At 36.7% G+C, this 27,591-nt stretch overlaps 2 protein-coding genes across 5 annotated transcripts; one reads left to right on the top strand and one right to left on the bottom strand.

Annotated features, from left to right (window-relative positions):
• Positions 1-3,147: 3,147 nt before the first annotated feature.
• On the bottom strand, positions 3,148-5,802 carry LOC143459200 (transmembrane emp24 domain-containing protein 6-like). The gene is made up of 7 exons (XM_076956240.1): positions 5,668-5,802; positions 5,234-5,348; positions 4,952-5,133; positions 4,416-4,548; positions 4,182-4,327; positions 3,868-4,035; positions 3,148-3,354 (listed from the first exon to the last, which is right to left on the bottom strand). The coding sequence occupies exons 2-7, from the start codon at positions 5,307-5,309 to the stop codon at positions 3,283-3,285; spliced, it is 777 nt and encodes a 258-aa protein (XP_076812355.1). The 5' UTR covers positions 5,310-5,348; positions 5,668-5,802; the 3' UTR covers positions 3,148-3,282.
• A 3,037-nt stretch (positions 5,803-8,839) lies between these two features.
• On the top strand, positions 8,840-26,775 carry LOC143446715 (extracellular sulfatase Sulf-1-like). Of its 4 annotated transcripts, none has more exons than XM_076946487.1 (23): positions 8,840-8,958; positions 15,316-15,434; positions 15,609-15,744; positions 16,148-16,264; positions 16,591-16,713; positions 18,432-18,583; positions 18,821-18,990; positions 19,084-19,240; positions 19,684-19,859; positions 19,998-20,108; positions 21,517-21,637; positions 21,758-21,837; positions 21,986-22,021; positions 22,148-22,185; positions 22,583-22,788; positions 22,916-23,015; positions 23,086-23,149; positions 23,225-23,380; positions 23,452-23,678; positions 24,197-24,339; positions 24,416-24,713; positions 24,906-24,987; positions 25,098-26,775. In XM_076946487.1, exons 2-23 carry the CDS (start codon positions 15,414-15,416, stop codon positions 25,243-25,245), a joined length of 2,862 nt encoding a protein of 953 aa, XP_076802602.1. In that variant the 5' UTR covers positions 8,840-8,958; positions 15,316-15,413; the 3' UTR covers positions 25,246-26,775. The 4 variants fall into 4 exon arrangements, with proteins under 4 accessions (XP_076802602.1, XP_076802593.1, XP_076802609.1 ...); XM_076946478.1 differs by lacking the exon at positions 8,840-8,958 and adding an exon at positions 9,826-9,906; XM_076946494.1 differs by lacking the exon at positions 8,840-8,958 and adding an exon at positions 9,829-9,906 and having other exon boundaries at positions 24,936-24,987.
• Positions 26,776-27,591: the final 816 nt, after the last annotated feature.

The raw sequence follows: 27,591 nt of genomic DNA, 5'->3' as shown, positions 1-27,591 counted from the left end.
GCAAAATGGCTATGCAAAAACTGCATCTTGATGCTCATGTTGCAGCCGAGTTCTCTGTAGCTTTCCAATAGCTTCAGAACGATTTCGATATAATTCTCTGCCCGTGCATTCCCGAGAAATCCCTTGACAAGGTTTTTATATGATAACCACGCATTTTCTTCCAATTCTGACATTGAACCACTGAAACGTTCATCTTTGTTGAGTTGCCGAATTTGTGGACCATCAAATACACCAGCTTTAATTTTTTGTATTGACAGGCCAAGAAAAGCCCAAACGAGGTAATTAAAACAGTTGCTTTCAGTTGTCAATGCTTTAAAGAATTGCCTCATTAGGCCGAGCTTTATATGCAGATGTGGAAAAATAATTTTCTCTCTGTCAACAAGTGTTTCACGTAGAATATTGGGATCACCAGGTTTAAGGTCAGATCTCGGAGGCCAGTTCCTCTCCACCCAGTGCTGATCTCAAGCTCTGCTGTCCCACATACACAAATAGCAGGGGTACTTTGTGTATCCGTGTTGCTGACCAAGAAGAAAACATAACATTTTAAGGTCAACACATATGATCCAATTGGCATCCAGGCAGGATAGCGACTGTCAAAACAGCGACTGTCATAATGGCGACTTCATAATAGCGACGTAATCAAGTGAGCGACATTCCAAACAGCGATTGTCTAAATGCCGACCGCATTAAAACAGCGACTGTTATGATAGCGACTTAACTAGGCTTTCCATTTTTCCAAATTTTTTTGTTGTTTATCATTGCTTTTTGAAATAGGCTTGAACATTTGCTTAATTGCCTATTGTGATGGGACAATACAAAAGCTTATTGAAATTTATCACCCGCAGGGAAGGCCTATTGTGATACACTAGATTGCGGATTATACGAGAAGACAGCTGGATACAGTGAAAATGTAACATATGATTTTATCATATAAATTTATTAGCGTGTTTTTGTAAAAGAAATAAAAACAAAAATTACATTTAAAACTTCTAATATCTCTCTGACTTTGGTAAATAAATAAACGTACCCAAAGTTACATCGAAGTGCAAGAGTGTTCATAAAAGAGTGAAAAAAATATAATACTGTACATACAAGGATCGTGAAAGCGAGATAAATTTACAATTTGCAAAAAAAATAATGTTTAGTAAAATGCAGAGCTGTAATGGGGCCTTATATTTTTAACCCAAAACCGGCCCAAAAATAAAAATACAAGTCCGAACTGGAAAAGTTAATTTTAAGTCCGAGTTAGGCCCGAAAATTAAGTTTACCGATTGAATCAACGTCGTCTTATGATGTCATCCTTTTCTAAGTCGCGCTTTACTCTCTGCGGGTTTTTTAGCATCTAATCTCATCTAAAGTCCGTCATTTACTGTCAAATTGCAACAGAATTTTTTCACGGGATACAGCAAAATCGAGGCCAGTATGATCTGCGGCAGTTCCTTCGAGCCCTTGCTGGCAATTTAGAAATAAACGTGTCTTGATTTTTATTGCATTTTTATTTTATTTTATTGCTTTTTAAATCATGTGACTTCATGTGACTATGGATAGTCCAAATAAAATGTTGTTTTAAAGTCCCTTTTGGTTTCAATCTTTCACTACGCAGTATTTGCCTGTTTCTGCGTGCATACGTGTGTAGAGAGGTGTGGGGGATGGAAGTGCGTGTGCGCGTAAGCCTTGGATTTAATAAAAGAAGTGAGGTTGCTGTTGTGGCAGTCGCTGTTTTAAATGAATCGCTGTCGTGTAGTCGCTCTATTGACAGTCGCTGTTTTAAATGAATCGCTGTCGTGTGGTCGCTCTATTGATAGTCGCTGTTCTGACAGTCGCTATTATGAACGCGAGCCGATCCAATTGTGCTTGTGATATTGCAACAATTCAATGACTCTTTTTATGTTTCCGTATTCTTCACAAAGACTAACTGAATGTGCAATTGGTACTGCACCATATAAATTGCTATTATAGAGAAGGACGCACTTTAAGATCCTCTTTGAGCTGTCAATGAACATTCGCCATTCAATTGAGTTGTAGATCGGAATTCCCAACTCCTCCAGTAAACCCTGTATATTATGGCAATACACAAAGCTACTGTCACTCCGAAAGTATGGTAAAAACGCACTTTCTCTCGAACGAAAGTACGATACCTTCGCTCCTTTTCCAAAAAACATTCCACGCTTTTATGAAACTACAACTTCAAAGCGAGGCAACACGTGTTTTGAGCGCAGTTGACAAGCTTTTTAAACGTGTGGTGTAACCGAGTCGTCATTTTTTTAAAGGCATTTGACAGTTACTGATGCAAAATTGCACAATAGTGTGAAATTTTATGAACCTGGAACCACCACTCGTCACTCTGCAAGGATAGGAACAGATATTATTTTATTGCTTGTCTGTTTTCCTGGAAAGTACGAGTACATACATGGTTGAAAGTGGAAAGCAACTAACTTCAATTTTACCATTCTTATCTAGTTTCGTTGGATGATTGCATCCTCCAACCAAAAATGGGGGAAAAGCATCGACCTAAATCGATGCCTGTGCCTTTTTTGCTTAATAATTCAGTTGATTCTTCTTGTATATAACTTACAATATGATTAGCCTGTGCATTCCTATTACAAATGGAAAAACAATACAGCTGAAGTCGTGAAAAGTTGCATATTTTGGATGTATGCTGTAGAGCAAAAACTTGACGTGATAGAAGAAAACTGGCGGCATTTTTGAATTCAGCACACCGGAATTAGCCTAAATCAAGTGCAAAATGAAAGTCAACAAATTTTTTGTTCAAAATTGTTCCCCAGTGTAATGGGTCGATCTTAAATATTTGTCACACCATGTTATGGTTGAGTATTAAGAAATTACTAGGTCTGCATTTGATTAAAACATAAAACTACATCAAGCAACTCGTCAAGGGTGGGCTGCTATAGAAAAAGGTCTTCAAATTGGTAAATTTGGTTTTCTTTATATTGGCTTAAGTGTATAAAACCAGATAAACGCTGATATAAGATTAACCCTTGCAATGTAGCAACGGATTGTGATGAAGAAATACAACATTATGACAAATATACCATGAAGTAGTAGGCCTTTTCTGCTACTAATCTTTTCTAGTTTTAAAAGCTGTATTGAGCAAAATTTCCATACAATTTTTCTGGGATTCTTCAATCAATAATTCGAAACCATCTTTATTGCAACGCATGTTAACATACAATGAACCGAGTTTTAGACATTACGTATTTCACTAAAAATTTAGCAGTAGCATGCTGTACTAAGTTCAGGTCACACCTTACGCCGTATGGATTAGGCACGCGCCGCACAACTGCCGTTAACCGACCGCACATTTCCATTAATCAATCTCTTGACATAACAAACCTAAAAAAATATATGTTACTCAGACTAGGCACAAATATTAGGCGAGCGGTTCTCAATTGGAAGTTTGGAAAGCAGACAGTCTTGCCAGATTATACCTAATTTTGCATTACTAATCGAGTTCAAGGGTTGTATGCAATTTTAATGATTCGGTTTTATTATTTCGATTTATAGCCTAACCCTCCAAATTTCACGGTTTCGGTAGCTTGGTGGCCTGCTGGTGGAATTTCGCACATGCTTCGTGCAAACATAAACGAATGATATTAAGTACTGTTGGTGATAAAGCCTACAAAATCGATTTGTCTTTATAGAAGTCTGCGGGTTTTAAAACGAATTGAGAACCGCTATAACTTATTATACCCATATTACCAGTGAATGATTTAGTAAATGCATTTTGATGTGAAGTAGGCTACTGTTACAGTAATCGACATGTTTTATCATAACGTTTGATAGCATAAATATGGACTCAGTTTTGACGTAATTCCACATATAAACTTTGCTGTTAAACTGTCTTACTTGAACATAGCTGACAGCGAGGATGAATATAACAGAGGCGAGAGAAAATCCTGACACCATGAATTGATTCGATTTAATGATCTTATAATGCCTTGAAATTTTAGCCTTGTCTCTTTTTACGCTTTGTGAGGCAATGTTAATATCTTGAGCAACTTGAAATAAAGTGTCCTGTGGAGATAATTAGGTCATTTTGCAGCCAGAAATGCAATTAAGTGAAAAATTTGCATAATATTGTAATATTATAAATTTTTTAATTCGCATAAAAGTTGGACAAACTAATCTGGAAAATGTCTAATAGAAAAATAAACCCTTACGTAGAGGGAATACACCGTATCTTGTGAGTATTGCAAGAAATTGTGTAAGTCTTGCACAAAACCTTTGTGGAACACACTGAGTTGAAAAGCTACAATCTTGTCAGCATATTTCTCGTGGCTGTTGTCCAAGCAAAATCCATACGTGCCTTTTGTTGAAAATGTACGATTTTATAGCCGGGTTTCTAGCGTTTCACGGAAGCAACACGAATAAAAGCATAAAATTAATTTCTATACCTCTGTCATTGCAAGCAAACTCAATGGAGCTTTCGCTTTGTGGTCCCACGTTTTCTCGGAAAACTGTACGGTTTGGGAGTATAAGAAAAGCGTCCACTTTTCCATCTGACGCCAAGGATTCAGTTGAGTAACACTAGAGTAATAGAGTTTCATTACAGTCACAGTAAACTCTTACATGGCTTAAAAGCAAATCTAGCCTTGTCATAATAACACGGCAAAACGCACAACAAGTTTGAACAGAAAATAATTTTGCATGTAATATGTTATCATATTTGCTTATTGGATATATCTGATATGATTCCCGATAAGACAGTAGCCTATTCTTATGATACTGTATTTTTGTGCATCTGACATATAGGCTGCACTTAGGCTGAGTTGAATTTTGTTAAACCAATCAAGTTCTTATGTGCACAAACTTAAATTGTACGACTTGTATACGTCATCACGCATTTGCAAACCGAACAAGGTCAAACAACAAGAAGTATTTTTCGTAATAGGAAAACGCAAGTTTGTGATTTATATATTACACAGTTTACCTGGAAGCTAAAGCTCAGTTGACTTTTGTTCGATGGACAGTCTTCGAAAATGCACTCCACTCTCCTCCGTGGTACAACAATTTTTGCCTCAAATTCTCTTCTCAACATTTGGTCCGTAAATGGCTCGAAGTGTTTTTCAGCTAATGTGCTCTCATACATGTTCATTCGATCTCCCAATACATCTAAGACATTATTCGTATTGATATATGGCCTGAATCAGATTTCCTCGGATTAAATGAAAATGTCCCTCTATGTTTTGCTCCCATATACCGCTTAACTCACCTGGAATATTTTGCTTTTCTTGTCTTGAAACTTTTACCAGCAGACATGCAAGGAACAACGAAAAGCAGATATGCATAATTCTTTTAATTTCTGCCAACTCAACATGAAAGAAAATCTATAGAATGTATAGATTATTACAGTACATGCGACATCTATTAACGTACAGCAGCGCATACAAAAACTGAAATGGTCCTAAACCTTAAGAGTCGAAGGATTATAAGAGCTTTGCTGGTAGGTACTTCCAAATAAGTGATGCTCTATGCTATATACAGACTAAATAATTTAAAGTTATAACTTGCAATATAGTATGCCTATGCTATACTGACTTTTTCAAGTGTGTATACACATATAAACCGATAAAAACCTAACAAATAAGTATCAGTCTTATAGTATGTAATGTAATTCGTAAGCAAATATCTTGGCTATACTCATACATTTTTTGCCTGTTGACGATTTCTGCATCGATTCTGAATTCAGTAAGTCAAAAGAGCCCAGACATTTTGGGAAGCTTAACAAAGAACGAAATAACGTATGGCTGGCCGTGTCGCTAATTAATCAGGAAATTATCGTAGTTTATCGCACTGCGTAACACGGGAAACTGGGATATATTTGTGAATTCATTTCGACACGTATACCAGAAGCACTTACCAAATGAAGTAGGATAACGAACGTATTTTTCGTTTGAAAAAACTTTCAGCATATAATGACTTAATGAGGCTAAAATATTTAGCTAGTTCTAATAAGTTAATATCAGCAAAAATATAGGCAAAACTTAAATTTTAATTTTTTCTGATTTCAGTATACAGAACTAGCAAATTATATTGTTTGTTTTGTTATAACTTTTCGTATGTGTTCAAAACTGAAATTGTGTAGGCCTATAACATGGAAAAGAGTCCGCGAGTGGGACGTAACCACTGATGAGGCTTACATATTTAGTAACCCTCAAAACATGTCAAACCGCATGCATAGAGTTTTCAAAGCAAAATTTTGATGTTTGTTGCTCCAAGTCAAAGATTTTTAGATATGGTTGGAAATGAAATACATATTTAACTCGAAAAGTCGTTATAAGGATCAATGAATGCGAAGGATCGTAATTTTTCGATCCCGTACTTATGCCATAAGATTAGAGATAATAGACCTACCACAAGAGATGGCTAAAGTAAAGATTTTGCTAAAAAACCTAATGCATTAATGCTACTTTCCAACTTTGAGTTAATTTTAGAAAATGTTGCTAAAGTTTGAATAAATTGTGATACAGTTGGCCAACTTGAGTTCATATACGATTTTTAAAATCCAGTACCTGGCTGGAATATTCTGGCGAGGAAAGCAAAAGTGAAATTTTGAATTTTGCAATAATAGAGATTTTGTCATTACCGGTAATTATAACTTTTGCTTTGCTTTTACTCTGCCTGTTGAATCAAAGCATATTTTGAAAAAAAATGAAGTTTTAAACCAATTCTCCTGAGTACCTGTTTTAAATTTATTTCAGTTTTTCCATTTTTATTTACAAAGGATAGACGTAGAAACGCACTGTCTAAAATAACAATTCCATTAGGATCAAACCTCAAAAGATTCGAGTCCAATTGTTGTGCTTTTTCCGAACGCTTCCAACTGGTTTATTATTCAGATATCTAAATCCTTTCGATGGCACACGAGGTCGATTTTGATTGGGACAGAGCATGCAATTACACATTGGTTACTGGGCATAGAATATAAAGACAAAAGAGTATAGACAAACAAATCAGCCACGGAGCGAATTTGGTTTTTCGTGAATGCTAATTGCTTCAGTGCCAGGCTGTACATCACATCCTTGTGCAAACATCTTTACCAAAAACGTGATAGTCGATCTATCCGTATGTGTAACGTGATGACGCAATAATTTGGTTAATGTGGTTTCGTTTGAGTGTTCCACTTTATTGACGTTTGTGAAATTACTCTTTTCTCCTTCTTTGAAGCTTAGGCACAAAGTACATGATAAACAAATAAGTAGACGATCGATATTAATTTCCTGTCTGGTCAACCTATATCCTGTTGACCTAACTGAATATTCCCCGAAAAGGAGTGTGAACATCACCGTTGACATACACTGTAAATGGAATTTCACCAGCGCTGAAATAAAGGAGATAATAAGATTGGTTTAATAATTAATTAAATTTAAACCTTTGATTAAGTCTACCTTAGTCGTTTAAATAACTTCCCAGTATGACTGGATCCACAGAACTTATGTGCCGAAAAGCTCAACGTTCTGCGGACTATTGTACGTGTTCTTCAAAAAGCCGGTATTGCTCACAGGGGGTTTCAATGAATAACATCGCATATATTTATGACTAAACATGAGATAACCAATAGCTGAATTGATAAGTGAAAAATATTACATATTGTCGACCGTCATTGCTAGTTGTTTTCTGTATAAGCCAATAATGGAAGGCCAGACACTAGACTACGATAAAAAACACCTTTACTAGCGCTCTAAATAACGATTATCTCTTATCTGTAAAATTATTTGTTATGTTCCCACTTTCGTTTTAGCATCGAAATGTAGTGACGTCACGTATAGATTCGTTGAAGTAGTGTTAACATTGAAATTCGCTTTGGTCAAAGCGCTGAGTTTCCTCTCTTGCCCTTGATAAACACTTCTTCGTGTGCTGTAGACATTCCGTTACGAGATAAAACAACGTCATTAGGTATTTTAAAATACTTTCAGGAGTCGAAGAAAAACAAGAGTTAAAACGATAGATCACCAAAGTTAGCAGTGAATGATAGGTTAACACCAGTCATGAAGATTACAGATATATTCCTTAACCGTAATTGATTAAACGTGTTATAATCACTTGACCGTATAAAAGTCGAATATTTGTTATCTCAACGAATGAGGTAAGAAGTTACCCAGAAAAAGATGTCAAAGTGATTTATTTTCAAGTTTTCGGCGTGGGAAACTTTCGGTCGGTATTGTCGTTTGAGTGTGCGCTAGAACAGACATGTGCAACCAGTGGCCCGCGGGCCGCACTGCGGCCCGCCAGGTTGTTCCGTGCGGCCCGCGTGGTGCTCAGCAAAATGTTAGAACTTCATACTAGCCATCACTATTTCATGCAGTTTACATCAATCCTCATCTTCCATCGACAATTATTCACAGTTTTTCAATAAATTGTCGCACAAGTGTGTCGTGGACTGCATTAAATCTATTTCTTAACTACATAAACTGCATAGGAAAGTCGTTTTACGATACTAATTTTTTCTGAAAAAATCATGTGGCCCGCGTTGTCATTCAAAATTTTGTATTTGGCCCTCCAGTGAAAAAGGTTGCACATGCCTGGCTAGAAGAACAATGTATTATTTGGATTTCTCTGCGTGGAGTAGAGAGGCTCGCAATGCATTTGCTGGCTCTACTGACTACGAAAAATGTATACAAGCGTTATGGTATAGCTTTGAAGTTTTTTCACTAAATCCCTTGATTTAGAAGTGATTTTAAGTTGAGTTTCTAAGCTGTCTCTTTGAAAACTCTTAAAACAGCTTTAAGAAAATTATATGGTATCAAACCTTACAAATGACGCCGTAGGCTTCAAACGTAGCGCAGACAGAAGGTTTCATATTGGCTTGGCAAAAGTTAAATTCTGATCAGCAAGATGGTTAAACTCAAGCCCTTCCTTGCAGCTTCTGTGATTTTGTTTGACACAAGATGGATAGAAGGCTTGAAAGTAGCGAGGTTGCAAAATCAAAGCATTTCTGTAAGTTGGATGATCGATGTGCATATAGCGGTGATGGCAATTAACCAATAACAGAAAATGCCATTTATAATACAACTACCTTGGTTGTTGTCATTGTGTTTTACCATGATGCCGTATTTGAAGCTTGATAGTGCTTTCAGTTTTGTTCGTTTTTGGAGGTGCCTTTTCCCTTTTTATTAAACTGGTTCAGGCGTTCAAGCATTGTCATAATTGCACAACGAAAATATGATGCCGTCCAGGTACTGCATAAGCTTACTACAACGCTCTACATATAGCTAAAATTAGCTAAATATCTTCCCTTGCTGCAGCAAACAAGTCTGGTCCATGTTGATTTTAGCATCACAGGCGGTATTGGATAAAATGGAACGAAAAGGCAACTATAGTATAAATGGTGCTGATCAGAAAAAGTAAGGCATTAAGTTCTTCAATTCTGTTAGCTTGCAAAAAGAAGTCTACTTATTAACTTTCAATCAATCATCGCATGCCAATTGGTTTAAAAAATGCCGCTAAAAGTGTAGGCTAACTCCACATGGGCAAAAAGTTATACATCGTGTTTGTCATCTTTTAAACCTCGTATAGTGGCACTGGTTAGCGTTTTGTGAACCCCAGTCATAAGAGTTTGGCGATTTAATCAACCATGCAGGGTGTGTTCTGTAAATCGCCCACCTATCAGCTATCTTTTCTCATACTTAGTTATCTCGAAAGTCACGTTATTTTTTGTTGGAGACAGATAAGGTAGTTTCCTTAACGGTTAACCAGTTTCGTGCGCCTTGGGGAGTGTATACAATGTGAAAAAGGCACTATTTTTTTGCTACGACGATGACTTACAATGACGTCCGACCCAGACAAGTGCTGCGTTTTGTCTGTTGGTGCTAACGACGTCTTGGATCGGTGGTCTGCGATTGTGCGAAATACAGAAAGCAGCTGGCGTAATACAACATCGTTTTGGTTGGTAATATGAATTTTAACCTTACTCTTTTTAAGACAGAATTTTGCGGGAATTTGATTATAGTCTGTAGCAGTCGTGCCGACATGTCTAGGTGACCTACAATTTATGAGATAGTTTCCAAGGCGGGATTTTACATGTAGGCTATAAGATTTCAATCAAAATAAGAAACAGGCTTACACATCAGATGGAAAATTACAGTCTTTTATAAATGCATTTAATTATAGGTCTTAATTTCCAATGCCAGCTTTGTTTGATTCTTTGTCATTTGGTTTAATTACCCTAACGGTTTTAGTCTTATATAGGATAGAACTTTTCATTTTGGTTAAATTTTTCTTACCTTTTCTTCTTACTAACTTCCTGATATTACCATTGCCTTGGTTTTCCGATGTTTGCTTAATGACACCCACTGACCGCGGAAATGCGTAACTCTATTTACTCCAAAATAACCCAGCTTCACGAAAGATAGCAAAGCAAAAGTTAAGATTTGCCTATCAATTTAGAAAGTTTGGATGAATTTAAGAGTTTGCATTAGTTTACGTATTAGTATCGACTATCGAGTAAATTTCTTTAACAAATTTAGTTTAGGTTTCCTATTACTGAATTTTGGTTATCCTAGCGCTGGCATTACGGTTTGGTTTATATCCTTTCGCCCAGCGTTTGCTTTAGCTCGTTGCTCTGTTACGTTTTCGTGACGCTTGCCTTTGCTTTGTTTGCAATTTGTTAACTTAATCGTCAGGAAAAGCATTTTCAGCATTATACGTCTCCATCTAATTCTAAATGGTTATTTCTTTATTGGGAACAATTTGACCGCTGTAAAACGGTTAGGCCAACAAACTAAGCTCTTTCAATACCGTTCACGCGGCATCTCGGTTTACAAACGTTCTGTGTAAGTATTTTTAGCTTTTCGCTTATACGAGCCTAGGAACCTCATAAACCTATTCCTAAGTATTATCCTATTACGAACCAATTCGTGAGTATCATTCTGGGCATAATTGCGTGTGCAGTTTTCTGTGAAGACGTAGGGTATAGCATATACGTAGTTTACTAATAAATATTCATTAAGTAGGATTAATGTCGTGGGTTGTGACAGGTAGCTATATCAAGCTTGAAGAAAATGATTCAAATCTACTATTTTCAACTCTAAAATTAAATGTAAAACATCCCCTTTCATTGTAGACTGAAAAAGCTTGCTAAAATACGAGTCTATAACCAACTAACTGTTATTAGAATTAAGTTTTAATTTTTAGGTAAACTTTTGCTTTGCAATCCATACTGCTGACGTAATGTTTTTGATCTATACTTTGAGTTAAACGAAATTAAGTAACGGAAGCCGAAAGACAATATACTTGTAATAACAAAGCGGTATAGTACAGTAAGTGACACAACGCCTCACTTTGGGAGACCACACACAATTTTACCAGGACGTTGACAAAGTGGCGCCTTGGCAAAGGTTATCAAATGAAAAATCTTTAAATTTCCGTATGAGAGGCTTCCGGTCTGTTTGAAAATACTCCGACCAGCAGAAGTTTCTTAATATTCGATTGTTTCGATTTCCACAAATAATTTCGGAAGTCTACAGGCGTATGTTTCACGCATGGTTGTAAATCAGCTTAAGCAGTAATGAAAGTTAGCCACAACCCACAGATTAAGCCTGTACCACTACATCCGCACGAAAAAAGTTTTCGTTGTTTTCGGCATTAAGCAATTTGCTCGGCATAGGCTTAAGAGAAAATTTGAAGCAAATAAGCCTTGAATACGCTAACACTTCAATTTCACATAAAAATCTAAACTAAAAGCATGTAGCCTATATCAGTCTATCTTAAACCTCATGTAATTTTTAACCCAATTTCCTAAATGTTGTCTTGGTAGAAACATTTTGATCGTGCTGAAACTGCGTTTTTGTAATAAGTATAGGTAAATTGTGTATTCGTGTAAGTTTTCATTGTCATGTGCAGTACAAGGTTTTAAAATGAACATTTTGTTTGCATGTAGGCTAGTAAGTTATACTAAATTCTATTTTAAGACTTGTTTATTTGTTCAATAGCTTATTCCTTGCCGTCAAAGTTTACATGCTCGTTGGATAAAGATATGCATTAGAATAAAATAGTTTCCGTGTTCATGAGCCCAAACGCGACTCAGACGGTTGAACTCAACCTTATAGAAAATACTAAATTTTCGTCCAAGTCACTAATTTATCAAGCACTGCGATGACATTGTTGTCATGACCATGTTATCCTTTGGTCGTTACAGCAAAACTATAGTTAATGCCTTGTCCCAGGTTGCCCCCAGCAGGACAGGACTCTTTTTCTTATTCTTTGATTGTCGTGGACTTCTCCGCTTTTTTCGTTTATTGCCTGTTGGTGAGCACATTACTTGTTTTATGATACTATAACAAGGTTAGTACCATACTCTTCGGATCCCAGAGTCAATGGCGATAAATAAGCCATAGGGAGCCTACAACAAGAATAGGATACATAGTATCATTAACAGTAGGTTATGTTTATTCGCTATCAGCTAAGCTCCATAATGCCAGGCAGACTTTGGTCGGAGCTGTTTCCTATGCATTTCGTACCTGATCATTATTTACGTGCGACCGAAAATTTCCAAATATTTATTTTAGGCTAAGTTTATGCTTAACTAACGCATCAATAGGTGTTTATCGACGTATTGTGCACACTTAAAACTAGAGAAATGGTCCACAAAGAAGTTTCAATATTCACACAGTACACAACAATATGCGTTTGCTATGCTACAGGCTTAAAAATGGCCAGAAGCAGCTATTGTGTCTGTTTTGGTAAATCTCGGCTAGAAATACTTTCCACTTAAGAATATACATTTGGCTGCAATTGTTTTTGGGATTGTTTAGATTTTATTATTTACCAGGGTTCTATGCAAAATTTGCAGGCTTTCTTGCATCCTGTTTGCCTCGAGTTCGGATGTGTTTGCTTATTGGAGCGATATTCAGTCCCTTGAGCTATTTCAGTATCCTTATTGGTCTGATTTTGTGATTTCATTGAAATAAATATAGCGCATGGTTCCGAATTTGATCCAATGGGAAGTTAGAAGTGGGCTGCTTTTTTGTTGTTTCTTTCTGTTTACTTACTAGTACGCAATAAAGTCAACCAATCATCTGAGATTATTGTACTTAATTTGACTGCGTCTTTGATCACGATTTGCGACTAACTGGTGTTTACATTTACTAACTGTAAATTTTGCATGACAAAATTTGGATCAAAGATCAGACGAACCATTTAAAAAGAATGTTTCCGTTTTCCCGTCCTGTAGGCTAGGTTGTATTGCTCGCCGTCTAGTGGAAAGTTCAGCTGATAAATTAGTCGTTGGGACGTGACACATTTTCTGGTGCTCGGATTCAGTTTTCTTTAGTCTGAAGTTGCTTTTCAAAGTTCAATGATAATAACAGGAATGCAGTATTTTCTTTACACCAGAAATTAGAATGTTAATTGTTCCGCCAATACCTGACCTGGCAATCAATCTCCGGTTAGGCCTACTAGGCCAGTAACACACACTATAGGCTCTATGCGCGATCGTGGCCGGAACAATAAAATTGATTCGTTTATTCGAATTCATCAGAAATGTAATACAGTTATTGCTTAAGTAAAACTTCGTTCTCTGCTTCGTTTGTTAAAACGTTACTGCTTAGCCTATATATAGATTGTTTTGACTGTCGGTATTTGATAAGAAATAACACTAATTTTTACTACTTACCGTGCGTTAGACGGTTCAAATAATCCTTCTAAAAGATTAATGACCTATTTACAAACATTTCTCCTAACCTAATTTGCTAAAACGTTCCTAGGAAATTTAGGTCATATTTACTGCACAACCCCCATGCCCCCGTGCGGGCGCAAACGTTGGTATTGGTGCGTACTGTTAGTACAGTATAAGAATTATTTCTGGATGAGGAAAGTCTTTGCACAACTTAACGTCAGGCGTTGATTTCTAGTCGTTCGCCGAGGCTTCGAGCCCGGGTTACCGTGCTTGTGTTTGTGCGCTTCGTACTGGATGTATTCTATGGTTTTTTTATGGTCCTGCTGGAATTCGGAACTGTTTACCAGGACCACTAAAAGGCGCCCGCCGAATGTTTTTAAGTGTTAGCACATTTTATTTGTCAAAACATAAGACGTTTCAATAACAAAAGATGCTCCTCTGGTGAATGAATTCGTTTTAATAAAATGAAAATAAAATAATAAAAAATTATTTGTGGTCGAAATTCTGCCTGGTGGCATACATAACAATTCCGGTTGTTCGGGTTTCGGATTAACGAGGTCTCACTGTATTTATAAACAGGTTTTGGATAGGGAATCAAATCAACGTCAGACTTTATAATGCAATTTAGCGGTTCTTAAGAAATGGAAGAAAGTCGCATACTTTCTGTGCGTATACCCTGTGAGTGCCCTTGGCACTGATCAGGGGCAAGTTTCATCATGAACGCCTTGCCCATGGTCATTACAACGGCATTGCAGTATCGAATTCGGGAACGGGATTTCAGTATACTGTTTGTAAACTGGTGAACATTTCTTTAGTTTTGACGTTTCAATCCAAGTTTCATATTTTTTAAGTAACAAATAAAGCAAGACACAGTAATATGAGCCATCATTGGCATCATAATTGGTAGTTTGTTTTGTAAATCTAAAAATGAAAGTATACTCTTCCATATTTATGCTCTGTCTGTATGTTTTTTCAGCAAGGAAATTGTGTCTCATTATCTGTAAGTTTCGGTTGTATACTTTTTGCCTAATCTGTAACTTTGAACTGAAATGTTCTGTAGAATGGATCGGAGCCGTAATGATTTGAGTCACTGAAATATTTGACTTGATTTGAGACCTCTTCATGGAAATTACATAAAAAACTTGATTTGACTGAATGTTTAGTTTAATTGTTTACTAGTCAATAGTAATAATTTCAAATGACTCGGCTTGACTCGAGTCAGTTCATTTTAATCTTTCGTTTCAGCATTAAGGTAAACTAAATATCTAACATTTTTGTCAAAGCACTTTAGAAGATGAGATAGAAAGAATTTACTTGTTTAGGAACATGTACGGTGCAGCAAAATGACACAAGTTTTGTGAAATTTTTTAAGTTTTCTTGTTGACATATATAGTATTTTGCTTTTAAAATGGTCTGGTTTCAGATATCGATTGATTTGACTTGACCAAAGACTTATTTACCAAAAGACTTGACTTGACTTGAGTCACTACTTATAAATGACTGCACTTAAGTCGTAAAATGTAAATGACTTGATTTGCGACTGGAGTTTGATGACTTGGTTATGACTCTGGAATGATGATGTTAATGTATCATTGTATGTCTGCATCTATCTATCTATGTGTAAGGAATGATAGTTGCACTGTGCTGCGTTAAGTCCATTAACTTTTGTTTACATTTAGATGTGTTGACAATATTTCTAAAGCAAAGTGAATTAGCAAGTACCTGGCTCTGATTTTTCTTTAAACTCTCCCAGCAACTACTTTAGTTTGGTCCAGTAATGGATTACCATTTTGATAAGGTATTCTGTTGAAAATATGCATATACAATTTGGCTATATACTTAAGTATGTTATGTTACAGTACTTCTTGTAGAATAGTGTAACTCACCGAGAATATAAAATAAAATTTAAACATCAACATTATTCTTTGAGTGTAAAGTTTTATTTATATAACCATTTTGTTTTATTTTGAAGGGATTTTTTGTCACATTGTCTTGGATCGCAATTTTACAAGTTCTACTGATTAATGTTATAAATGGCCAGCCTGCTGGTAGCTCACGTCGCCCAAATATTGTTATTTTTATGTCTGATGATCAAGATATTATGCTTGGTAATGATATTGTAATGCAAATGTGCATGTGTAACTGTAAATATACATTTTCTGTATATAATGCCAATGTTTTAATTTACAATTTCTACTTAATTGCAAGCATGCTTTACTGAAAATTTTAATGGTGCCTATTTCAACATACAGTTTAGAGTTTAGGTTTTAGTGTTCTTGTGCTGGTGTAACAATTTAGAGACAGTAGATCATATCACACAAACATGAGTTGTTGACTTATTAGTTGCGATTGACTCTACATAGACAAACCACATTAAATGCTGCAAATAGAATTTAGGGGAAGATATGACCTGTAAAATCGCTTACTGCTGCTCGTTTGTTTAATGGTTATGTAACCCGTGATTTGTCTTATCAATTTATCATGCAGCAAATATGTTTGCTTCTTGCTCAGGTTCAATGGATGTGATGCATTTCACCAGGGATAGGATGATTTCCCCAGGGGTGACCTTTGCAAATGCCTTTACCACTTCTCCAATCTGCTGCCCTTCAAGGAGTTCATTTCTGACAGGTACAATAAGCTGTCTGTGATATTGGCATTATATTCTCCCCTTGCATTTGTTTAGCAATTATTCTAGAAGGCTGTTTTACTACCTGAATCGCATATAATCATTTGTTAACTTGTCCTTCATGAAAATTGCATGGCTTTTTTTGCTATATCCACTGATTGCATTATCCTTTTTTGAAATTAAGGTTCAAATGATGTTATCACAATTGAAGCTTATAGATAAAATGATATAAACTACTTGCAATACTCTGTATGTTACATATTATCAGCTGTTTCATACTTATGAATACTAGTTCCACTTTAAAGCATTATGTTTACTTTACAATCAGGGCTATATTCTCACAACCATAATGTGCTTACCAATAATGACAACTGCTCTTCTCCCCTTTGGCAGCGTACTCATGAAACAAGGACGTTTGCTGCATATCTTAACGATTCAGGCTACTCCACAGGTGAATATGTTTTAATGCAGGTTTCAAGCATGTTGTTGGTCATACATAGTTTATTGCTTATATCCTACTGTACTAAACAATGCATTGTCCTATCATATACTGTTAGAAGTGTTAGTCCATGCTTTATATTTTATATCAATCAAACATTTTAGATTTTAATTAGTCAATTTAAAAAGACAAAATAGTTTTGCTTAAATTCGATCTCAGTACTTGCCATTGGCACAATAATTCATCCTTTATCATACTGTACATTTGTTTTTCTGGTACTGAATAGTTAATAAAAGATGCAATATATACTGTATACGTTTAAAGCAGTGTGGTTTGAGTTTTGTCTTAGTGTTTTAATCTAAAATGAATTACTGGCTAAATGGGTATTAATGGCTAATGGTAACACAGCTAGAATTTTCTGTTCTGTTGAAAGAACTTGAAGCAAAAATTCTACAAACTATGACTTAGAACAGTGGTTCTCAACCGGGGTGCCATTTATGTTTCGCAAGGGTGCCGTAAGTTATTGCGCACTATTCACTAGTCTAGGAAAACGGTTGTGAAAATTATTTTTATTTAGTGCAGAAACTTTTTGGTTTGACTGTGGGTGCCGCCAAATATTTTGTTTGTTTGCAGGGTGCCGTAAGCCAAAAAAGGTTGAAAACCATTGACTTAGAAATTAGCAAGTTGGCCTTGGTACAAACAGGTTTTTGTGATAATAAACATGACCGGCGATTTTTTGGAGTCAAGGTGAAGCTTCAGTCCATATTGTTTTATCAGTGGTGGAATATTTGTTACATTAGTAATACTAGCCACTTGAAAATTGTGTCATTCTATTGATTTGAAAAATGTCCCCCTTCAACCCTTCCAGGGTGATTCATTCAATTATTTTCTTTGAAATATTAGCGTGTTGCCGCACATTGACTTAGTGTAGAGTACTTTGGCATAAAGAATCCTGCAGCTTCGTCATAAATTAGTTGATGTCATGCACACTAAAAGATTGACCAAAGCTCTTTTAAGTCTTTAAATGAAACTCTTTAATTGTTTCTCACTTAAGTGGGACTTAAGTTTTTGTGCTAGCCAAGATTAGTTTGAAGTTGAATGTTTATGGGAAAGTAGCTTTAAAAAAGCCCAACATCTCAAACCGAACTGTGGAAGTTTTGTGATTGACTTATCAAAAGAGGTTCAATGATACAAAAAAATCCTCTTTGAACAAAGTTGCTGGTGGGCAACTTCATTTTCTTAGTTTTGTCTGCACCAACACTTATCTTAACAGGAGGCCCTTCTAAGACGTTTAAAACCCTTTGTTATGAAAACTTGGTCTCTGTACTTCTATTCACCGCTTTATTACACATAACAACAGATGTGCTCTTTCATCGGCACTTTGATGTTAGAACAGAAATCGCTTGGAAATTTCACAGTCTGCTAAATTCTTTTTGGTTATAGTTATTGGCCCTTAGCCTTGAATTTTTAGTGTTGGTTGTGAAAATGAGAATACATAAAAATGCTCATTTAGATGTTTTTTTGGCAGTTTGCTGCTTTTTAAAATGTACCTCAATCTTCATTACTACTTGGTATGAGAAGATATTATCCAAAATGCGATGTGTTGCTAGGCGGCTACACAACTTGCCTAGTCGTGTAAAAGTTTGATTTGTAATACGGTTAGGTTATGCATTGTGTTACCGAAAGCATCGCTGATGCTTGTTTTACGTGTATTGTTCTGCGTTTTACAGGTTACTTTGGAAAATATTTGAACGAATATAACGGCAGCTACATTCCACCCGGCTGGCAATACTGGATGGGTTTGCTGAAAAACAGCAAATATTATAACTACAGTCTCAATCACAATGGCCGCAAAGAAATTCACAAAGACAACTACGAAAAGGTTTTTAGAAACTTTTACCTATCATCTCAAGCATGCGCTTTGGCGAAGATATGTGACTGACTCTTTAGTAAGCCTGTAAATTATGTTGATGTTGTCTGAACCGTGTTAACCAAATTTTATAGTAAAATAAAAATAGGGTATAGTTTGGCACTCTAATGGTGAACTTTATTTATATTTTTTATATATATATTTATTTTTTATATTTTTCTCCACGGTTTTTCTGTAAATTTATGTCAGGATTACCTAACCGATCTGGTTGTAAATCGGAGTGTTCAACACTTCCGGCAAAGCAAGGAGGATAATCCGACCAAGCCGATTTTAACCATGCTCAGTTTTCCCGCTCCCCATGGACCGGAAGACGGGGCTCCGCAGTATCAACATCTCTACGCCAATGTCACCTCGCACATGTGCGTATCTACTATCAATATTGACATGAGATGAGCAACTTTCGACATCGTTTCCCGATCTTTGCTTAAATACAACCATTTTTCCCAATTTAGAACGCCAAGTTACGATTACGTTACCTCAAACCAATACAAGCATTGGATTCTCTCCAAGGTTGACCAGCCCTTGGATAAAACCCAGCATCGCTTCTCGATGATGTTACAACAGAAGCGGTTGCAGACGCTTCGTTCCGTGGATAACGCCATCGAAAAGGTGAAAGAGTGTGGCGGTTTGTGATTAAGCGGTTTAGGTTTTATTAGTAGCTCTGTATATAAAGAAGGTCAAGCCTTATCGGATAGATAACCACAAAGAAAACAAGTAAGAGAGCCATACTTGACACTGCTCAACCCACGTAACAAAATCCGGTGACGACGTAATAAAATTGGTTTGTCTCAATTCGTAGGCAGTGATTTAAGATAATTACGCTCTTGCGTTTCCGCGTTTTGTTAACAACTACATGTCAATCTGTACGTCATCAGAGTCAAACTGAGCGCGCGCACCTGTTATTTGAAAGATAATTGTCCACTTTGCGGAACGCTGGGAAGTGTTTAACATTTCCAAGTACAGTACATGGATTTAAAACACCTGTATTTGAAATATCAATACACATCGCTTATATGCACTTAAATTTCCATAAACTAAAACTTTTGTCGTAGTTTATAAGTATGCTGGAAGAAATCGGAGAGCTCGACAACACTTACATAATCTACACATCAGATCACGGTTTTCATATTGGACAATTTGGACTGGCCAAGGGCAAAAGCATGCCATACGACTTTGACATAAGAATACCGTTTTATTTGAGGGGACCAGGGATTCCGTCTAATACGCAGTGAGTTAATGGTTACAAAGGTTGTCTCAAGCATATTTAACCAGGGTTTGTATGTAGAAAAACTTATCTGTTACAAGTCAAACACTGCTATTTACCCCAGCTTTCCCACGTCTCTTAAAAATTCTTTTTACGTTATAGCCTGAACCATATCATCCTAAACATTGACGTTGCCCCAACTATTCTCGGCATGGCAGGAGTGGAAATACCTGAGTCGATGGACGGCCGTAACTTTATGCCTTTGATTAACAGGTGTGATACTTACGTGTATTCCTTGTCTCATTTGTTTTACTCAATGAGCCATTCAAATTTTAAAATTGTTTTTTTTGGAAATAGCTACGTAGAATTGGTACATACACGTGAATTAACAATTGCTATTTATGGTTATACGTTCTATGGCGAGAACACACCCGAAGCTGCACCCTGCAACACGACTATTCTCTACACCACAAATTATTTAGTTATAATTCGAAACTCATTTTCCTTAATTGGGGTGTAAATCTATCAGGTTACACTTAACCATATCTTGGGCGCAGCACAGGCAGTTTCCGTATTGAATTTCATGAATACTTGAAGCGTCAAGAGTGCCTGGTCTCGTTACCGGTGTGGTCAATGGCAGCAGAGTTGTAGCCAAAACTCTTAAACTTTGCCGATATTTTTCACTAAACAAGTTACAAACGATGTCGCTTTTTTGTTAAAGCGGAAAGATATTTAAACCTAAGCCACAGTTTGGGCCATGTTCGTTGTTTGTTTGTTACGCCCGTTTCTAAGCCAGTTCTGGCTTGGGCAAAATATGCCGCGTCTAGACGTTAAATTTTTCTTTAAAACAGCTCCATACCCACAATGGCATCATATCAACAATCGTGCTCACAATCCGCATCGTTCCCCTTTATTTGAGGTTAAAGACCGGATTCGTTTTGTGTGTGCGGCCCGCGGTATGTAGGTACATGTTTACATTCGCATATCAATACAGAGATATCGTCACCTGTATCGCTATAGTTGCGATTACAATACAGGATGTTGCAAAATAGACCATCTGTCGTCTAGCCTAATATTGGCTTTTCATCAATGATCGTGACGCGGATAGCCTATCGCTTCCCTTTAATATGGGGATGCTCGGCGTCTAAGTGCTCAATTACACCTTGGCAGCGACTGTTGTCAAATAAGCACTTTGCATCGAAAGATTTTTTTCAAATGAGATGTTGTCAACTGAAGATTATGTTATCATTATGAGGAAGAATTCAGATCTAAAAAGTTTAGACCGACGTTCTTCATACAAGTACTCACGACTTTTTGGGTTTTGTTGGTTTCGCACAAGCCCTTAGTAAAATCCCCAGCAAATATTTGTTTTGCCAGTGAGGTGTTACGCGTTCCGCCAAAATTGGTTTAATTCTGATATACATCATTGTTATAATGCTTCGCTACCGACCACAAGAAATTCAATGGGCCACAGACCACGGTGTAAAATCGCTTTATGCAGCATGCTGAATTTAACAGGTCTCATAAACAGCACTTTCCTGCGGCGTTAAGTGCTTAATAGTCGTTTATTGCGCTCCGGGGTTTGTTTAGAAGTGGTCGTAAACCTTTACATTATTTGTACATCGTGCTTGAGTGGCGCTGGTTTAGATAGATACCAACTAAGGTTATGTCTCGGTCACAGCCGGCAATCGCTGTCGCCGCCTTGGAGAGACACTTTCCTGATCGAACGAGGCAAAATTCCCCTGACGAAAATTCATCTTGAGAAACCAAGATTGCCCTCAAAACGAGAGAAAGTAATAGAGGTGATAGACATTTCCTGTTCTTTTACCAGTTATCATTGGTTGGTATGATATTATTCTGCTTCGTTGGTGAACTCATACAGATATTCATATGTAACTGCGTTTAGTTTACGCAAATTGTAGGCCTGTCAAAAAAAGGAATTCAAATTTCCATGTGAGCCTCGTCAGACCTGGACATGCGCGCTAGACGAAGGGGTGCTGAAGTAAGTTTTTCAACTACAAAGTTTAGAACGTTTTCTTGATTTTCCCATTATTTTGGAGAATGTTTTTGTTGTCTTACTGACATCTAGCGGACCGGCGGAATGGCATCATTTGTGTCTATGGTTTTAACAGTGTGATCTTACTTTACAGAATGCGGAAGTGCAATAAATTTCCCAAAGTTACAAGGTAAGACTTTATTTCCAGTGACGTTGACCAGTTTTACTTTTTTTATTCGAGGATTGAATTCCATGTATGTATAGAGTTGTATTCCTGGTGAGTTACTGAACAGTACACTCTTATCTATTATTATAGCAAGCCAGCAAAACGGAAGAATTGCTGCCCAAAGAAAGGTATCTTGCTTAGGAACATTATTAATTTTCTTATTTTCATACTTTCTGTCATTCCAATTTTGCCAGCTAAGACTTTCTGACAAGCTGGACACGTAATGAGATTCTCGGATACTGTGAAAGGATATATATACCCCATATCATCTGTATTGTATTTGTTATGATTAATTGTTTTACAATGCTCTAATTGATAAAATAATATGGTTGGAAAAGATCTAATAATGGTTAACGACAACATTTATCTTGTGATTACAATGAAAATTAAGACCGCATTAATAATTATTATTCAATTATCCATCCATTTTAAAAGCATGTTGACTTAATGGGCGCCAAAACGTAGTATTTGACTTCGACCCAATAGAGTTATGAAAGTCATCAAGTACGCCATTTTATTGTACAGGAAAAGAACGCATTTCGCCAAAATGCAAGCAAAGACTTTACCAGGCCACAAGAGGCAAACGTCGTTTCTTCCGAAGGAGCACTGATTCGCGCAGAGCCTACTCATATGAAGAATTTGTAAGCAACATGCTTGAGATGTCTGTGAGCGATAGAGCGCAGCAGCGAAAGCGGCGATCTCGGGTAGTCAACAACCGAAATACGGGCCAGGTAGAATGAATCAACTCCAGATATAAAATTTGTCAGTAAAATATATTGATGCAAAGATATTATGTAAATGTTTAATTGTAAGTGTAAATTAAGTAAATGTTTGGATATAAACTTGATTTTGTTGTAGAGGAAAGGAGGCGCAAACGGGACAACCAAAAACTGGAAAGTCCATTTAACATCAGATTGCAAAGTAGTAATGCCAGTCGGGTCAATAAAATGCAATAAAGGTATGCGTTTAGAACACGATTTATTAAACTAGTGAAACCGAATTGCTTTATAAGGAATTGATATTTACAGACCGAAAGGTGAGTAAGCAAGACTACTGGCGAAAATCTATAAAAGCGGAACGAACAAAACTAAGGTCAGTGGCAGAAGCCGTCGGTTAACATTGCTGTCGAGTTTTCGTCCATAATAAGCTTTTCAATACCTTTTGAAGGTTAATGCGTATTGTGAAGACTTGTATGAAAACTCAGAAAAAACGTCCGGAAAAATGCAACTGCCCAACGAAACCTTCACGACCGAGAAGAAGTGTTCGAAGTCGACCAGACAGACCTACGCCAGCAGACAGTGAAAACAACATTCATCCTATGAAGTAATTGTAAACGTGCAGCAATTAACCCAATGCACAGCGGCTTTTATTGTTTATGTCAATGGTTTCTGTAGACAGATCTACGATCAGATTCGCGCCGCTCATCGACAAAGGGTAAGCGACTTCCGAGATGAGGTTCGAAGGAAAAAAGAGCTACAAAAGATCGCACAAGCCGCGAAAAGGGAAAAAATTGCGAGAAGAATTCAAAATCAAAATGGAACAAACGGTGGTTGTTTCCAACAACGCGTCAATTGCTTCAAACTTTCCCGATCTAAATGGATGACCCCACCGATATGGGAAGGTGAAAGCGCAGTGGATTTGCTTTCATGCAATTCTGTTATGTTATAGTTATAGCGTTGTTTGTTACTGATGGCATATAGCAGGGGTGGGCAAACTTGTTCAATGAAAGAGTCACTTGCGGAAAAATATGAACACCAGCGAGCCGCAAAATCAGTAATGATTGTCAATTTGGTTGATATATTAATTATTAGTAGTCATTTTGGGATATTACTTTTTAGCTAGAAGATCCATAAAAAACATGTCGGCGAGGCGCACTTTAACAGCCTTTGCCATAGACATAGAGTATAGAATCTATACCTGAAAACAATGTCGGATTCTATGTCTAGTGTTACGTCATAAACGAAATGCTGGCCTAAATAAGCAAAACAATAGACAGAAACGTTCATAAACGGTACTCTTGGTAGGCTTTACAATTTTTTTGGAATTTTACGGTTCGACCAGAAGAGCCACAAAAAATATGCCGGAGAGCCGCAGTTTGCCCACGTCTGGCATATAGTATATACTATGATTCTTGTGTAGGTGACGACAGGTGTTATTGTACGAATAGTAACAACAACACTTACTGGTGTGTCAGAATTATAAACGAAACGTCAAATCTTCTATACTGTGAATTTATCACTGGGTTCATTGAATACTATGACCTAACAACTGATCCTTACCAGGTTAGCGGAAAAATGAATTTAATGAAGCTTTTGTTTGACAAGATGTAATGTGACAGATTTCTTTGAATTTTCGTAGTTGTCGAACGCTTTGGCTTTTGCGGATAAGTCGGTGTTGTCTGCGCTAAATAGTGAGCTTGCTCGATTAAGAGTGTGCAATGGGAGCGCTGATTGCCACATCCATCGTCCCAGTTCGGATCTAACATCAACGATCACTACCGCTTCGACCACGACCCCGAGGACTTCAACTACTACTTTGCCTGTCAGTGATGTTGCTGGTCCCGTAGGTTCAATCAATTTGGACTCGATAGAACCCGCTATGGAAACATCGACAATGTCATCTCCTACCTTTGATCTCCCGACAAACTACCCCCCAGGTATCGGTTTACTGAGAAGTATTTGTGTTTTGTTTAGTTTCAGACTTTTATTGTTTGTTAAGGCAAAAAAATATTAGTCTTGCAGAAGCTTTGGCTTTATAGCTTATTGCACAACTCCAAGCATCCTCAGTGTTATTGTTACCATCAAAATAACTGTGTTAATTATCAGTCTGTTACTATTTATTTTTCTAGTTTTATTTTATGCCTCTTCTTTGTTGAAAGGTACCATCTTCAACCAATTTTCGCAACGTCAGAGAAGGCGAAAAAATCAAAGGTAAAGTTGAAATGCTATAATAAATATGGGATGGGTGTTGTAGTTTTTACAAACCCCGCAGCCATTAGTTGCAAACAAAACCTTAAGAAAACAACAAATCTTGTATGTAGACGACAGAATGCCGACAATGGTAGGCCAAAACAGCGAGGAAAGTCGGAAGGCGGCAGGAAAACTCTTTGCAAGCGAAGAATGTTTCGACGATTTCCATTGGTATGTCCGCCGAGAAATCCACGGCAAAGAAGCAGAGTACCCTATTGAATATTATCATACCACAAAACAGCTGAGGTTATCTCAAAATTTTTGCCCACGAATAATTTGGAGCTTTTCAAGCATAAGTTTTATACTTCTTTTAACCACTACCACCACGTCTAACTGTCCTTTTTTATTCATAGCATAGTTGCTCCATTTTTCCAAAATGCTTTTCTCGACCTGGCAATATTTTACCGTGTCGTTAATCATGTATGACGTAGTATGATTTTATTTTGTGAAAGTGGTTATCATTATATCGTGTCGTCGCTTACAGCTGAAAGCTTGCGGAAAAACTAGTTCGTTGTGCAAGACCTGTTTTCTATAAACGTTGCCAGCTTTTTTATTTGCAACCTTTGGCTTTGCTTGTATCCACTGTCACTTGGGGTGTCCAAGAAAATATATTTTTATCCTGTCGTGTTTCTAGCTTTGCTTGTCTACTTATGTACGTGCATTGCATCATTTTAAATTTGTAAACATCCTATGAGAAAAGTTAGCTTTCGAGATTCTATTATGCGGTAAGTTAACTTAGGTCCCGTTAATAACCCACATTTGTTTTATACTGTTTAATGGTATTCAACGTTTTAAGCTTGTCATTGTCATTAAGAGTCCAATGTGAGTCTTCATGTAATACAGTCGTGTAAGTTCTGAAACATTTTTAAAATATTTTTTTCCTTTTCTCGTGACTAATTTGGTCAGTTTTATTCTTGCCCTGATTTCAGTATAGATTACTATCTATAAATATAATCTACTCCAGATTAACTAATCGAATCCCGCTGCTATTTGTACATTACTATCAACCAATGTATTTAATTTGCTGGTTTGTCGTTATCATTGACGGCTCGATCATTAGGTTTGTTTTACAAGTTGCATTGACCGGTAAATTTGGGTTATGTGTATTTTAACTTGGATCTTTTCTACTCTGGTTTTGGAAATAATTTTTGAAGACAATTTAATATTTGAACGATTGTTTCACTTTTTCTACCTTTTAATTTTGCGTTTTACCGGAAGCGCAGATATCAATTTTTAACTCCATATTGTCAGTATTGTTCACAATAAAAAGTAGAACTGAAACATCGAAACCATATAGGCCTAGATTATATTTCTTGTTGGTTAAAAATCGTTTGTTGACGTCACCAACTGGAATATTATTACTAGGCCTACAAGTGATAGTATTGCGGCAGTTATCTGTTGGCTCATTGCTAATGGTCCTAAAGACCTAAACCATACGTTCAATAACCAACATTCCTATGCAACTCCTTGATAGGTTGTGACGGTTACGTCACGAGTCCATGAGTTGTTTTGGAAATGCTGAAAATTTATTTTGGGATCTTGCAATTCAGTTGCTGACCAAGCTTAAATTCTCCTTAAAGACGTTCAGATGAATTACCTCGCTTGAACTGGTGTGCCACATATAGATACTGATGTAATGTTTGCAATCTTTCCTTTTCACTTGTTACTACTGCGAAATGTAGCATTCAGTAAGATTTGCCCAAAGGTGTAAGCCTTTGTGTCTGATAATAAATAAATATGGGAACTTTATCATTTAGTAATAAGTATAGAGAGAATTTAAGCAACTAAACAGCATAGTCACGCCGTTTGAGAAATGAGAACTCATACTATCGAGTCAGAAGCAAAACAAGTCATCAATAGGGCCATTTTTATTTTGACCTAACGAAATTGCTTATTTGTAGAGGCCATAGTTCTTCCTCCAGTTACCCAAACATAATATTTTGTCGATTTCAGACCCAAACGTAATATTTTGTCAAAAAGTCAAGGTGTTTTATGGATTATAAAAAGTGCGTCGTGTTTTTTGGCGATAGATTTAGGTAGCTTGTGAAAAGGGCACTTTGCCTCGATTTTCTCCGCATGGCAAATTCTAATAAACAGCAAATTAAACAGGGAATGCTTGTTGTTGCTCCAATCCAGCTTGATGGCGTTTACTTTTCCTGTGGCTTTCAACAAAATACTTTTTATCGCACTTCACTATAACCTCGCAAAAATTGCACCTTAAATCACCCCCTGGAGTTGCATTAAATTCATCAGAAAAATCTCGACAAATCTGTCTAACTTTTGCTGAAGACGATTTAGCTTGCTTAGGCATTTTTGTATTACAGAATGTCAGTAGGCTATTCCTAAAATCCAAACTGTTGATCTTCGAAAATACTACGTTTATGAAGAGGAAGTGTTTTATAAGAATTATTTAAATACGTAACAATGAATAAACAATGGACAATTTGCGATAAAAGTTACTGCTGATCCAAGTGGGCATTGTGACTTATTTCCTGCTTTTATGGGTTAATATGGTTTAATTGTGTCGCAGTTCCTGATTTACAATGCTTCCACGAGGATTTTTAC

Source organism: Clavelina lepadiformis, chromosome 1 (genome assembly GCF_947623445.1).
Source record: "Clavelina lepadiformis chromosome 1, kaClaLepa1.1, whole genome shotgun sequence".
Taxonomy (NCBI): domain Eukaryota; kingdom Metazoa; phylum Chordata; class Ascidiacea; order Aplousobranchia; family Clavelinidae; genus Clavelina; species Clavelina lepadiformis.
The sequence above is the reverse complement of the archived record's forward strand: the minus strand, read 5'-3'. Positions and strand labels throughout refer to the sequence as shown.